The sequence below is a fragment of the Nyctereutes procyonoides genome, unplaced genomic scaffold (genome assembly GCF_905146905.1).
Source record: "Nyctereutes procyonoides isolate TBG_1078 unplaced genomic scaffold, NYPRO_anot_genome, whole genome shotgun sequence".
Taxonomy (NCBI): Eukaryota; Metazoa; Chordata; class Mammalia; order Carnivora; family Canidae; genus Nyctereutes; species Nyctereutes procyonoides.
The window spans coordinates 14286271-14302624 of NW_026575037.1; the positions used below are offsets into that span (position 1 = coordinate 14286271).

The following is a 16354-nucleotide window of genomic DNA, read 5'->3' on the forward strand; positions in this document are numbered from 1 at the left end:
ATACAAGGACGATGATGGGGCAATTCACTCTGCTTTTAGATTATCACTGGAACATACATGATAAGCAGTCTCTTGGTGAAAAAAATTAATGAATCACTGAGGGTTTTTTTTTTCTCATGTAGGGCTCTTTGATATTTAAGTAACATTTGTTCAGTGGGTGTTTTCAGACACGAAAAGCTTTATGAAGGAGGTGGTATCTAGCGCATAGGTAAGATTTTGAGAGGTCAGAGGAATAATATGAGAAAAAGCTTCGGGCAGAAAACCACAAGTCATCTTTAGAACATATATTGATTGCCTCAGGAGCCTGAGCTAGCACAAGAATTTTGGTATGGAAACATGCTAATAAACCTGGAAGTCTGCGTAGGTGTATAAAGCCTTGAATGCCAGGACTGGGAGCATATTATTTTCTGTGCAAGTGGACTGGGCACCTGCAACCCCAAGCCTCTTAGCACTATGAACAAGTGCTGTGAGAAGCTGACATGGATGCCATGTGGACGCCTGACACAGCCCCAGCCTGGGCTCCAGCCAGGGGGCCTTTGCCCAAATACTGGCCCCATCCAGGAACTGTTTTATTCCATGCCACTTGTCGCCTCTGATCCACAGAATGCATGGGGTGTCCAGATGAGGCTGTGCCTGAGAAAAGCGCTCACCCCATCAGGCCCCTTGACCTTCCTCAGGTACCTTGCCTCACTGCTACTTTGGCAAAAGCAAAATAAATCTCTCCATCTACAAAGGAGCCACCTCTCCTTTCCCCAGGCCCCTTCCTGGCAACAACTTTACTTCTACCCCCAGCTGGATTTTCCTGGCACGGGAGGACTATCCCTGGAGCCGGGGATGCAGATTTGACACTTCTTTTCTGTGTCTTACTGGCAAGAACATCAAAGGCAGTAGGGTGGAGTGGATGGGAGACAAAACAAAGCAAAACAGAGCATGAGGTAAGACATCAGGTTAACTACCCAGGATCAAGCATGACTGCCCCAACAGCTCAACCTAGCTTTGAGTGACTTCTCTAAATGTTATCAACAGGATAAAAATTGCAGACCAAAAATTGTCTTTAGAAATTTGTTTTGCGCCACTCCCATTGTTAGTGAAAGTAGATGTCAAGACAAATCTAGGAATTTGGTGCTCGTTAAAAGACATTTGCTGGCTGATGGACTTTAGCTATAATATATATACACTTAAACATCAAACCTGTTTATAACATGTCCAGGCTCTCTAATGAGGGCACTCAACTATTGGGTACAGTTGCTGTAGAGTTATTTAAAGTAAAATACTGTCATGCCTTTCCATTCTCAAAATGCTTCAATGTTAAAAGAAAATTGTTTTTAGTGCTTCAATGTAACTCAATTCAAACTATAAAATAATATTGAAGTGACATACTTATGGCTAGGGGGCAGATATTAAAAGGTGATTCATTAAGGGTCACTGAACTGACAGGTTCAGTTACGCACAGCTGGGTAATATAGCAGGAATTCTCTTTGTCAAAGAGGGGTGCACAGAAGATGTCTTTGTAATAGAGGGCTGGCTGGAGCCCAAAGAGTCCATGCATTTCTAAGAATAAATTTCTTTCCTAACCTAACTGTACCAGGAAAAAAAATGCAACAACAGAAAACAAACTAAGCCTTAGAGAAAGCTCCTGGAATGCAAGACTGGTAATGTGAAAGAGATTTACACAGCTGTTTCACAGTAGCCAGAGCTCCATTAAAATGGACTACTCACATTTTAGGGTCACTTCCTTCAGTTTAAAAATCTGTAGGCTGTGGAAAGCCATGTGTACACAACCATACTGTTCATACTTGATATTATGTAACTGGGCTCTTTTTTCTTCATTCTTAGTAATTCTTTTATACTCATGTGACTTTACCCCCATTGATGAAGCCACTTCTAGACTTACAGCCTCTGGGAAGGAAAGAAGAACAAAGAAATAAATCACTGACATTTGAGTTGCCAAAGCCAAAGTCTTTTATGTAAACATTAAAGTTGGAAAACTTGTGAGGTATGAAACGCAAGTTTTTTTGTTTTTGTTTTTGTTTTTTTCTATTTCAGAGAACATAAAGATTATCTGGGCTGGATAAAGAGAAAAATAGGAGAGAAGATGAGGGATTAAATACTCCTGAATCCTGGGGAAGGGAGCCCTGTATATTCCCTTGATTTTACACCAAGTCAGGTGGCAGAGACGAAGCACAGCCCAAGACAGGTTTGGGGATCCAAGAGGAACCTGGAACCCTCTTCAGCAGATCTGAGTCTGGTTGTATGTGTTTTTAAAATGCACTGTGCTCTGCTGGCCATGGTAGCATTTGAGTAGCAGTGGCTACATAAGACGTCCAGCCAAAAGGGGACTGAGATAGCATGGGAGTCCACTGTGGACCCAGAGTCATAGACGAGAAAGCCACACATTCCTTGCATCTCCTGAGAGGAGACAGGAGATGTCAGACAGGTCTACCAGACAGACCTGATGAGGCCTGATGTTTAGGACAAGGCGGATACAAGTTGTGAGGACTCAGTAACCACATTCAGCATAGCAAATGCTACCAACGCAGATGTCAAAACATCCATGTCAAAGACTTGGACCCACTGAGAGCACCAAAACCTAGAGGAGAATGTGGGATTTGGGAAGTTCCTGAATTGACAAAAAAGGCAAAATTGACTAAAACATGAAAGAAACCCCAAATTCACCCCAGATTAGATTCCTATCAAGGAAAATGGAGAACTGGAACAAAAGTCAAATTCATTTTATAGGAAAATTAAATTATATTTCTTAAGCATTCAGAGTGAGAATAGGCTGAGAATCATACACGCTTCATATGACTCTCTCAAGCATAATTTTTTCACTGTCCAGAGACGGTTGGCAATTACTGTAAAGTTAAAAAATATGTTCTTAATATCCCAAATCCAACTATCATCTATCAATGAAAATATATATTCAGTGATTTAAAACCACTTGGATCATTTAAAACTGTTAAAATGATTCAGTCTTCTCATCACTATTGAAATACGTTTGTTTATGCTGGAAAGTTAGAGTCAGGCAGACCAGGAGAATTATAAAGGAAATTAAGCAGTAATAGCTTAAAAAAATGTATGACATTTTAAATGGAGATTCCTTTTCTTTTTTCTTTTTTTAGGTAAGCCCTACACCCAACATGGGGCTCAAACTCACAACCCCTAGATCAAGAATCACATGCTCTACGAACTGAGCTAGCCAGGAACCCCTAATTGGAGAATCTTTAATCCCAATTCTTTGTCTGAGTGTATGTGGTAAGATCAAAGAATAAAGTATAAAGAAAATTTTTAGAATTCACACATCCAAATGAGTACCATCCTGAAATAATCACACTAGAAGGCCATTGTGATCTAAAGGTATTGATGCTGAAAATAATTTTGGGAGCCCTCTTCTGAAGTTGGCTTCTAAGACAGTATATGAGCCCTGACAAGAAAATAAGTGCTATCTCTCAATTTGAAGCCATTCAAGAAAAGCAGCCTGAAAGTCTGTAAGTCACACTTTACCTTTGATTATTAACAATATTTCAAGTTTGATACACTTATTCAATAAATTTGGTCCCAAACATTATTAACAGAGTTCATAGCACAAAACATCCTTAAAGAATGCCACCATTGAAAATACGCCAAATATCACACTTCTGAAAGGCACCAAACGAACTATCAAATGTGGAAATGGTAGAAAATGCACACTCATTCAACAGGGGAGAAAAAGTTAATACTGTGAACTTTGACCAATAGATCTTCGATGCCTCATATTAAGCAAAATTCTCCCAGATTTTTTTTTTCTTAATAAAATGTGTTAGGACCTTGTGGTCTCCTTTTTAAAACAAAACAATAATGTAGTGTCAAAGAAGAAAAGCGTAAGAGAGGCAAACTAGCTGGAGTATTCTCCACACAGAATACCCAAACATACCAAGAAATAGAGAAGTGAGAAGAGATGACCTATAACGTCTCTAAAATAAATCTCTTTAACAATCTTCCTGCCTCGTTCCACAAATGGATTGTATGTGGCATGTCTGAATGTTGCCTATCTTCGACCTCTGATCCCAACCATCTAGAAGATGAATTGAAGTGTTCCAAGTGACAATTGGAAATGTTGTTTTACTACCCATGAGCAGACTGAGTTTTTAATATTTAACAAACATGAATTTTTCAGCACTGACCAATCAGAACAGATGCGGCAACAAATGAGCACTATTAACAACTGATATTGTCATACTGGGCGTCTCAACCGAGTCTCCGCCCTGCTCATGGGTATTTCTCAAGGGGAGAGATAGCTCCTCTGTACAAAGAAAGCATTTTGTTTGTTGGTTTTTTATTTTTTGTTTTTATATGAACTCAGTAAGGAACACAATCTCTACTTGCAACCCATCTTTTGGAAGGTCTATACTTTGTTGCAAAAAAGGTAAAAACAAACTGAAAGCAGTTTTATGGGTTCGGAAGATTTTAAAAGCAAAGTGATATCACTTCAGTAGACAAAATAAGGGCCTCCTAATTTTGTATTATAAATTAAAAACTTACATGGAGTCTAGATTCTGTAGGAGAAAAGTAGGCTACATCCCGTTACTGATGTAGTGGAATGAGGATAAAAGGGCTGGTTTTATCAGATCCTGAGGACATAGGAGATTATAAAGTTACTCCAGAGAGCAACAGATCTTTCTTAGATTCCTTTTCTCATGTTGAAAGAGAATTGAATTCCAGATGCTTCCCAGAGCTAGCCAGCTTCATCTCTTGCTTGCAGCGACCCCTAACTCTCCCTGTCTCTCTCTGATTTTGCTCTGGACTCTTCCAATCCCTGGGCCCCATAGCAGCAACTTCAATCATGTCGCTTCTCTGCATAAAACTTTTCAAGAACTTTCTATCACATTTCTAAGGAAAGCTCAACCCTTAACATGACTACATGTCCCTGAGTGATCAGCCTGCCTATTTCTCCAACCTCATGTTGAAGCTCTCTCCCTTTTACTCCCTGTCTTCCAGCCACGTGAGTTCTTCCCATCCTCCAGCTGCGTACATATACATTTCCTGTTGTCTTCATCAGCTCGTTCCAACTTAGCCCTCAGTTTCAGCTTACCTATCACTTTGAAAGAGGCCCTCCCTGAAACTCATTAGTTATTTTCTTATCATGATGACCTCAAGGATTTAAACATTTGATGGGTTTCAATTATTACCCTGCTCAAATCATCCATGTTTAGCTAATAAGTAGCCTTTTAAGATTGAGTGTATGTCATGAACCAATGACATAGCCCTGTTAGTCCTGAGAGCTTCTTCACTCTATAATAGGACAAAATGTTCCATGCTCATCTTCTACATTTCTTGGCTCACACTTGGAGTCACATTTCTCAAAAATGTCTTGACTTCTTTTACTAGGAAAATGGTATAGGAAGACCACAATATTGGTGTTAAAGATTTTCATTGCTACTGGGTGCTTGGTAATGTTTTTCTGGTTTTTTTCCAGTGGAGGTGGTTGGGAAATATACATCTACCTATATCTTACATCATACATAATGTATTACATACCTCTCCTAGTACATATGTTCTTAATCATATAAATACACTTTATATACTATATGTGTTGTATATATGTATGTATTTTAAATACTTTCTGAGTTAATAATGATACTTCCAGTTCAAATTCAGCACTAAAATGTTTTACTTAAAGTATATTTCATCTGTATCTCATTTTTTCCATATCAAGAGAATCCTGATTCTCAAGGTCACAGGGAATGATAGAATCAGAATATATTATAATTTTTCATTTGTTTTCCTCATATTGCATGCAGAATAATCTCAAAATAACAATATAAATATTACCAATAATATGATTACTGAATACATTGAACAATTTTTTTAATATATACTATCCCCAATATCCATTTATCTTTTAAAAGATTTATTTATCTTAAAGAGAGGGAGTGTGACAGAAAGCACAAGCAGGAGGGGGCAGAGGGAAAGGGAGAGAGAATCTCAAGCAGACTCTGTGCCGATATGGGGCTCAATCTCACAACCCTGAAACCATGACCTGAGCCAAAACCAAAAGTAGAGGCTCAACTGACTTCGCCATGCAGGTGCTCCCACATATTTTTAATAATTACATTATACATACATTATCAGAGCATGTACTCATGACATATTGTATTCTCTACTCTTCAATCCCTATGTAATTGTGATTCTACAAGTTAACAATACGTTTGAGGCTTTCCACAGGCATTCATTGAACAAATAGATAAAGTGCTTTATTTTTTTAAAAGAAATGTTTCCAAGTGTGAACTTACAAGATAATCAGTTCTGTAAGGGAGCCCCAGTTTACTGATTTTAAGAATTCACCACTGGATCTAAACCTCTGCCCTATACCCTTTAGATCTTTTCATGAGTTGCTTATATTTGACTGCTACTAGTTTGGGCAAAACCCCTCCAGTTTCATCTGACATTCTCAAATAGGCCTGCCATGCTTTTCAGGAATTATTGTCAACTATTTTGAATTTCTTTTGTTTGCAAAACCATCAGATGACTTATTGCTCTTCTCTGCTTCTTCTTGCGCAGACTTTTATAAAAGATTTTATTTATTTAATTGTGTGAGAGAGAGGGAGAGAGGGGGGGGGAGGGAGACGGAGAGAGACAGAGAGAGCACAATGTGGGAGGGGAAAGGGGCAGAGGGAGAGGGACAAGCAGACTCCACACTGAGCAGGGAGACCAATGTGGGGCTCAATTCCATGACCCTGAGATGATGACTTGAGCTGAAATCAAGAGTGGGATGATTAAACAACTGAGCCACCAAGGCGTTCCCACAGATCTCTTTTAAAAAACCCTTTATATATCTGGTACCTACCAGAAACATTAAACAAACAAGAATGATCCCATAAGTAAACGTATGTAATTATCATGTATGCTATAAAGGAAAAGTACATTATGCTATGATATAAATACTTTTAATATTTTGTTTTTTCTTGCACTTTTTCCTGTCTGGAAGGGCTTTTCTTCTTGTTCCATCTACTCAAAAGTTTAGAGTTCCATAGCAATAACAAACCCATTTCCTCCTCTTCCTGGGATCCTAGGCACATTTATTACCTAAGAAGGAATAGTTTGTTCTGTTTGTTCCCTCAAGAACAAGGAGGATTAGCCTCCTTGAATATTTCTAAAAAGACTATGGAATATGAAAATCAAATTTCTATTATAACTGTGTCCCATGAGTCCTAAGTATACATTATTCCCAGGCTTGGAGCACCACACCCCATATACACAAAAGTCTTATTCTACCTTGGGTAAAGAGCTTCATTTCTAGTACTCACTATTGGCCAATGCTTTTATCAAACTATTTCAGAAAGCTAGACTGTATTGTCTTTGTGCCTCTAGAACCTCAGCCCATCCATCATTTTATTTAATTGATCTCTCTTTCTGGCTCCCTACTATGAACATAAAAATTGAGCTAAATTTTCTGGCAATTAAAACATAAATTTTTCTATCAGATAATTCATCTCCCTTTCTCTTTCCTTTCTATGAAGGCTGAACATCTGAAACACTAGTATAACTTTCAGTGTTTCACTTTGCTTTTTCTTCACCACCTCAATATCCTTACCACTACTCACTTTCTCAGTCCCTCAATCAGCCTTCTGGCTGCCAGCACACCACTGAAGTTACTCTCCTAATTATCAAATCCAAAAAACATATTTTAACTTTTTTTTGGGGGGAGGGGGTGTCTTTATATTTACATCACCTATGGCATTTGATATAGTTGACCATTCTCTTAAAAGTCCCTCTTTTGGCTCCACACACCATTTTTTTCCTAGATTACCACCTATAGTGTGGCTCAATCTCAGCTTCCTTTCTGGCTCTACTTTCTCCATCTGCCCATTACAAATTGATGCCACCCACTTAGAAATGCCCAGCCCCTTCTCAACACATTTACCTCTCCACATCTTTCTCAGCTTCATCTATGGTTTTAGCTGACAATTGTGAATTTTTATCTCCAACTCAAGAGTCAAATTTCCAATGACCTAATTGACATCTTCCACCTCCTGGACTTCTGACACCTCAAACTCAAGATAGTCTGCATTTTGCTTTCTTTTTCTTAGTATATCCATTTAGTTCATTTAATAAGTACTTATTAAGCTCTATTATGTACCAAGATTGTTCTAGGCACAACAGTGAATTAAAGGGCAAAAAAAATCTGCACTTGTGGAGCATTCAGTTTAGTTACGAAGATTATATTCTAATGAGGAATTTCCATTACAGTCTTGTTGAGACATTCTACATAAGTACATATTCTATTGCTTTATTCTTTTTTTCACAACTATACAACAATGTGCCCATACAACAATTTCCTTCACCACATCCATAATAATGGACATTTACATTATTTCCAATGTTTTGATATTAAGAAATGTTGCAGTAAATCCCCTTGGATGTCTGACATCATCCATCTACGTACCTATAGAATGAACTAGAAGCAGAATTTTTAGGTCTGGGATTATGTACATCAATAATATTCATATGCATTCAAAAGTGTTTTCTGTAGAGTTTGCATTGGTTTTAACTGCCACCAGTAATTTATAAAAACATCTGCTTTCCCACACCTTTGATAATATAGATATCAAATATTTCCTGTATGATTTCCCAAATGTTTTCCCCTTCTCTTTCTGCATGTGAAATTGAACTTCATTTTATGTTTGGAAATCATTTATATTTACTTTATGCTTTCTTTCCTGTGTGTGTGTTTGGCCATTTTCTACTTGGTTGTTAAGCATATTCATGTTGGTTTTGTAGGCTTTCTACACACATATCTGCATATGCATATACAATCTCTTTATCCACGAGATAACATATATCTATATACTAGCAATGAAAAGTAGAAACAGAAATTTTTAAAAGTATCATTTATAAGAACTCCAAAAAAATGAAATATGCAAGTATAAATCTAACAAAAATATGCAGAGTCTATATGAGGAAAACTATAAAACTGAGGATAAATATGAAGTGGAACTAAACAAATGGATTAGATGGCTCAAATATTAGTAAGATGTCAACTATCCCCAAATTTAGATTTAACACTTATCCCAATCAAAATCCCAGCAGGATTTTTATAGACATTATCCCCCTGATTTTAAATTTTATATAGAAAAGCAAAGGATGTAGGAAAATAACTTCAAGGAAGAACATTTTTAAAGAAACTCACACTACATGACTTCATGACCTACTATGAAATTACACTAATCAAGACAGTAAGGTATTAGTGAAAGTATACTTACATAAACTAACGGGAACAAATAGAGAGCCCAGAAATTAACTTACAAAAATGTAGGGAACTGACTGTTAATACAAGTACAAATGCAATTCTATGGATAAAAGATAGTCTTTTCCATGAATGGTGCTGAAACAATTGGACATTCACATGCAAAATATACATGCTTCCACACATATCTCTTACTTTGTAAAAAATATTAAAGTGAGTCATGGGCCTAAATGTATAACATAAAATTACAATATTCTGAAAAAAGCAAACACAAAAGAAAATATTCATTAGATACAACACTAAAAACTTGATACATAAGAGGGAAAAATGGATCAGTTGTACTTCGTCCTAACTCAAACATTTTGCTCTAGAATATATGGTTAAGACAATGAAAAGCAGAGTATGGAAAATATCTTCAAATCATGAATCTACCAAAGGATTCATACCCATAATTTTAAAAACTCTCAAAACCAACAATAAGAAAACAAATGTCCAGTTAAAACCGGACAAAAGATTTGAACACATCTCACCATACAAGATACTCAGATCACAAACAAGCACATGAAAAGATGTTCAACGTCTCAAGCCATAATGAGATGCCATCGCCCACTTATTAGAATGGTTAAGAGATGAAAGCAGATGAACAAATAAATGGACAGCACCAAGTGCCGACAGGGAGACAGAGTAATCTCATACGTTGCTGGTAGGAGTGCAAAATGGTAAAGTCACTCTGAAGATTCACATTTACCATATGATCTGCAATCCCACACTTAGGTATTCACTCACCCTCGAGAAATGAAAACTTATATTCACACAAAAACTTATGTTTAAAGCAAATTGTACGTAGAGAAACATTGTTCAGAATCACCCAAAACTGGAAATGGCCTGAGTGTTCTTCACTGATTGAATCAATCAGCAAACTCTGGTACAATAAAATATTGCTCAGCAATATAGGAAAAGCAAAGTCCTGCTAGGCATGACAACAGGGATGAATCATAAATGCATTCTGCTAAGTGAAAGAAACCAGACTCTAAAGGTTGCAAGCTGTTTGGTTTTACTTATATGACATTCTAGAAGAGGCCGAACTATGAAAACAAAAAACAGATACGTAGTCCCAGGACCTAGACGTGGCAGGAGAGAATGTTTCAGGGGTGAAAGAACTGTTCTTTATCTTGATTATGGTGGTGGTGGTTAAAAGACTATACATTTGTCAAAACTCACAGAACTACGCACACAAAAAATAGTGACTTTTACTTTATGTGGGTTTTTAAATGACTTAAAGAGTATATACAAAACAAAAATCTGTTTTCAGTGAGCAGATGATCTCACCCTGAAGGAGTAAGAATCCTACACCTTTCTCAAAATAAAACAAAGCTTAAGAACATGAAGGAAAAGAAGCAAGAACTTTTTCAGGACTGCACTACTCAGAACTCTAAGTTACCAAGGTGTGAAAAGAAATTGGTGGCTTTTGCACACGATCGTTCTACTCATCTTGGCCTCTCACCTCAGGTTTCAAAAGGAGGAAAACAGCATGAGAGAAACAAAACACTTTGGCATCATACTATGTAATGACCTGTAATCACACTTCTGTTAGCTCTGCTGGACTTACTCGAGCTCAGAGGCCATTTCTCTCGCAGGGGGAAGGAGCAGTCAGGATAATACTGGCCGAGCAATGCTCATGCAGAACAAGGGCTTCTCGAAGCTTCATTCTATTCAGTTCGAATGCATCAAAGCCCTCTATTCCACTATTTCTTCTTTAAGCCTACATTTTCATGAAATAACCGCCAACCAAAACTATTGCACAGCACAACGTGGCAATGTTAACCTTTCCAATGAAAAGAAAAGGAAGAACTGGGCTAAAAGAATCTTGCACAGACAGAGCTACTAATATGAAAAAAAGCAACATGCTGCATTTCAAAATCACCTAGTGGTTAACTGTGTGAGATAGCGGGACTCTGCTGCTATAGTTTTCGGTTTTTCTCTTGCACCTATGAATTGTGGCTCATGCTGGCTAAAATCTTCAGTCATACCAAGGAAGACTTCTGATTACTAGACTCAAGTCAACTGATATAACTATGCCCTAAGTCTCAGAATCTATGCCTATAAGATGTAGCTTACCAGCCTTTGAGGAGCTATGGAGCAGAGTTTTATCTGACATTGTCACCTCATTAACCGGTATATACATTTTTTATTTAAATAACATATTTAATAGATATGTTTATTAAATAAAAAATATTTAACTTATAGTATCTGTAATATAAATCAAATAATATAAAATGTATAAAATCCAACTGTCCCAATCCGTATCATTTCAGCCAAGGAAGGTTGCCAAGATCACAACTGTGGGCTTGCCTCCTTTGTAAAATAAAAAATTTACATGAGTAAATATGAATCCTGCTTTCTTGAAGTGCCTGGGATATACTGGTAGTAGAGAGGACAGAACTGCAGACGTTCCGGTTTTTCTGCACACCTGACTGAGGTTGAACCTAGTTGCACTAGGTCTGCTCAGTGTGAGTACCTGGTTGATTGGGTCTCTGCGGAAGGCACAATGCAAGGTAAGTGATAATTACTGCCTAAGCTTAAGGCTCCCATTAAAGCATCAAAGAAGCAGATGAATCATATATTTCTGGATAAAAATCAGAGATTGCCATAAAACCATTAGACAAATTATACTAGATGCAAAGTCTTATTTCTCCGTATTGAACCTTCTCCTTAGATTATTCCACTTCATTCTGCTTTAATATTCATATTATACGTCAAATGAAGTAAGTGTAGCATCCCTCTCTACTTTAAGGGTGAGAACAAATGAAATAATATATGTGGAAATGTTTTGAAAAGAAAATGACAGGACATAGATGCAGGATAGTATTTTCTTTAATAGCCATTACTGACACTCTCCCAAATACATAGCAACTTTCCACATAGTGAATCTGACAGCTAGATTGTTATTTCCTATCTATGATGTGGAAACATTGCTTAAGCCCTTTTTTTTTAAAAAAAAAGATTTTATTTATTCATGAGAGACACACACACACAGAGAAAGAGAGAGAGAGAGAGGCAGAGACACAGGTTGAGGGAGAAGCAGGCTCCATGCAGGGAGCCTGATGTGGGACTCGATCCTAGGACCATGGGATCAAGCCCTGGGCTGAAGGTAGGCGCTAAACCACTGAGTCACCCAGGGATCCCCATGCTTAAGCCCTTTTAAGCAGTAGTATAAGAATGATGGTTCTGCCAAGTGCTTTGCACTTGTGACAAATGAACACAAAATAAACCAAATCATCAAAATCCACTGTCCATATAAAACTTTGATTTTTGTAGGCACTGTAGAAAGATGTCATAGAAAATATTTTGAAGATGAACATTGCCAGTCCTTAAACTCTCAAAAAACCATTTCTGCTGAGAATAATTTTGCTGATTACAGTGGGTTCCCTAAGAATGATTAGACACAAGATGGAAGGGAAAATTCGTGATAGCCAATCCAGTGTATCCACTGTCTTAGTCACTGAGGACTCTAGACAGTCAACCAAATTGATTTTACCGCCTAAAACATCTAAATCATCTAAAAAAAAAACTTCATTATTTTCAATTCGTACATTCTGATTGCCTTACTCATTCTTTCAATGCACTTGTAGTGGCTTTGCTTAACAATTTTCTTATATTAGCAGCCCCCTAAGTGAAGAATAGATATTTCTATTGGGTCATATCTTTGAGTAGCATCTAGCACAACCAAGGGATTTAGATTGTTTTAAACAACTAGAATGACTAGAACCACCAAATCAGTAAGGCCCCTAAAGCTCATGCAGTTTAGCCATCCTATTGTATTCTTACTATAGGCCAAGCCATGGCACAAATTGTCTCATTTAATCTTTAGAGTAGTAATTTTAAGGAGGAAGAATTTAACTTTAACTTCAAATTATATATGAAGAATCAGAAACTTAGAGTTTAAGTATTTTCTCAAGGTCACATAGTTTATAAATACAGGGTCTGGAATTCTAAGAAACATTTGTCTTACTCCAAATAACTTGCTCTGCCCTCTATTTTGAATCCCCTAGTCTATATCATATCACCAGGGGCAGGGAGCTCGTTCTTCTTGGTACCGCAAACTTTGAACAGTTCTGGCTATAGATCTTTCTGATGTCCAACAACTAACTAGAAAAAAAATTATAACACGTCATAAAAATTCAAGTTATCGTTTGTCATCAGTAACTACATCCTGATCCTTCTGGAGGGTGGAGGGGTTCTAAGCTGACATTTTCCCTTTGAAGATAATCCTCCAAATCCTAATCATTCTACCATACATTACTGACTTGGCTTTCTCTAAATAATCCAATGCTTTAGGACTTCTCTAATGTCACATAATTTCTTGATTGAGGTCCCAGAATTCTACATAATAAATCCAGATGATTTTACCCTGAAAAAGTGTTTATGCAGATGATATCAACAAATCTTCTAATTCTTAAGTTCCAAATGATTCCTGTAAAATATCTTATTCTAATTAGAATTATATCCTGACAGATCTGCCTGTATAAATTATATGTAAAATATACCTCTAAGTAGGAGACAGAACTGAACTATTAATGGGATAATTTAAGCTCATCCAAATGTTATATATGATTACCCCAAAGTATTTTACCTTGATGATAATTGTTGCTTAGTTACAGTTCCTGTCAGCATCTACCCAAATGATCCGACCACCACTTCTGCTAAAATGTGATAAAATCACCTGTATAGCATTCTTGCTACTTGTTATAGCAGAGGGACACGTGTTCAGTTTAACAAGTATCTATGGCAAGTGATCTAGAACAAAATTAGAGACCTAGAACAGTGTTATCTGGCATCCTAGGAGATAGAAATGGCAGCTCTAATAAATCTTCCTTACCTCTCTAGCTCTTTTCCACTCAGTGCCTTTCTCTGTGTTTTCTGCTTCTCTTCTGTCACTCAGGAACTTGGTTTGACTCCAAGAGTCTCTTCATCCACTTGCCTTTCAGCTTATTTTCATGCTCTTTACACCTAAAAACTGATCTTCCCCATTCGAGGGTTTGGCCAATGTCTTGGCTTACCCAACAGTCTTCAGCAGAGGGGCCTCCAAAATAGCAATTGCAATTTCCAATGCTACAAATTAACACCTGGAAATTACACCCTAATTGGAAATTGGCTGATATTTTATATACTGAAGTAAGTGCTCCAAAAACTTTATATTCCTTCAAATAAACAATGAGTAGAACAAATCCATGTATTTAAAAAGAAAAATAGCCAGGAATAGAAATCGGTTAGAAATCTGATGTTTAAAGAAATTCCTTATTGAAAACAGTAATGCAATGTAACCTCATTATTGTGCAGTTCCTATTAAACAGAATTCAATCACATTCATGGATAAGTTAATAAAATAGAATCCTGATATGAAATGATTACTGCACAATCAAGCCATTTGTCCTATTACCCAACACCAGAATATATATTCCACATTAAAAAACTATCTATTAAGTATGTACTTTGCCAGGCACTAAAGATGGACTCAGCTATATTTAATATATACATAGGGTTATGCTGTTGATGAACTTGATCCACATTTTCAAGATCACAACCCTATTCCTATGAAGTGAGAAATCTTACATAGAGACATCTAAACAATTTTTCAAACAAAGCAACTAATCAAATAAATTAGGAAATGTAAAAGATAAAGAAGTGTCTGAGTTCCCAAGTTTTAGTGTAAACTGTCATAGCTTTTCTTCCCCATTTCCAAGATTCTGAGCCATCTCTTCCCTAGTTAATAAATAAGATTCACTGAGGAAACAACTAAAATTCTAAGTAAATTGCAAATAATATGTATCAATCTATATATGGAAAAACTGATTACAAGATTAACCATAACATGAAACCAAAGCAAAGATAGTTTAAATGACCAGAGTCCAAGCGTAATGGAATGTGTAGATACTTCTGTTCATCAACTTTGCTTTGCCAGAATTAATACATCACACAATAAAAGCCTGCTATAACATGTCTATTATATAAAACATGCCCACATGAACGTGCAATTTATTTCAGTGTTGCAAGGTCATGGAAAAAATTCCAGTAACTAACCCTCTGTTGGAACCACCCAATGAGTTTAATTATAGACTTGTCTATGAAGACTCCCTACATCAAATACTTGCTTGGAAAATCTACTCTACATACTCCAGAAATTTTGAAAACAAATGAGATACTTGATTATTGCTAAGATACTTACAGTAGAAGTTCCTTTTTGCTTGTGGGTTCATCATTTGGGGATGTTTTCATCAGGAGTCATCATGTTTTTGATCTTTAATGCCGTTCTTCCACCAAGGTTTCTTGTCCGTAATTTCCAAAACAGAGTCACTTGTACTAACAAGCCATCGTCCCATACTGTTTCCTTTCTTGTGTGAATGTTACCCTGTAGATCAATTTCCTGTCCAAAAACACTCAAAAATGAACAAACGCTGCTGTACGCAAGTGAAATGTGCTACTCGGATACTCTGTTTTAGCAGTTTGGTTCAGAAATTCCCTGATTGAAATGAGGAACTATATCCCAGTTGTTCCAGAGAGCTTAAAAGACAGACGTTTCTTCCTCATGAAGGAGCATATTAAAATTGCCAGCGTCATTCATTCTCACTAGTTTGTGGCTTGAGTACTATTGCACATGAAGCATCCATGTACTGTGTGCCTCCTGAAGACCCTCCCAATTGCCACGGTAACAATATCCCAACTAAATTTTAAAATCAGGCTTAGTATGCTTTGAAGTACATAATGTTTTCCATTCCTGAAAGGACAAAGAGATCTACATTGTCAAAGTTTATTTTTAAGCTCATGTGCTTGCTAAGTGCAGTGGCAAACAGGCTTTCCGTGCCTGTAGGACCATTGCTGGAACCTATTAATGCGAACAGATGAATCGTTGGCTTGCTTCCACATAAGCTTTTCTTTCTTTCTTTCTTTTTAACCTTATCTAAATAGCATTGATTATAATTTTTTTTTAAATCGAGAATGCTATCAGTTTTCTGAGCTTGCTTGTTTTAATTTTGTCAGTACAGAAGCCATGGAAGAAAGGCAAATAAGAGGAAGGTTTCAAATAGCTTTTTCTGAGATAAGAAAGTTAGTAATTGGAGGTAGATTCTG

General features: G+C 36.9%; 1 protein-coding gene across 1 annotated transcript in view; it reads right to left on the bottom strand.

Annotated features, from left to right (window-relative positions):
• The window catches only part of KCNK2 (potassium two pore domain channel subfamily K member 2), a 199942-nt gene extending 184203 nt beyond the window's left edge, over positions 1-15739 (bottom strand). Inside the window, exon 1 of the mRNA XM_055319465.1 lies at positions 15453-15739. Coding sequence (XP_055175440.1) covers positions 15453-15486 — 34 coding nt within the window. The 5' untranslated portion in view covers positions 15487-15739. The remainder of the gene's footprint in view (positions 1-15452) is intronic.
• Positions 15740-16354: the final 615 nt, after the last annotated feature.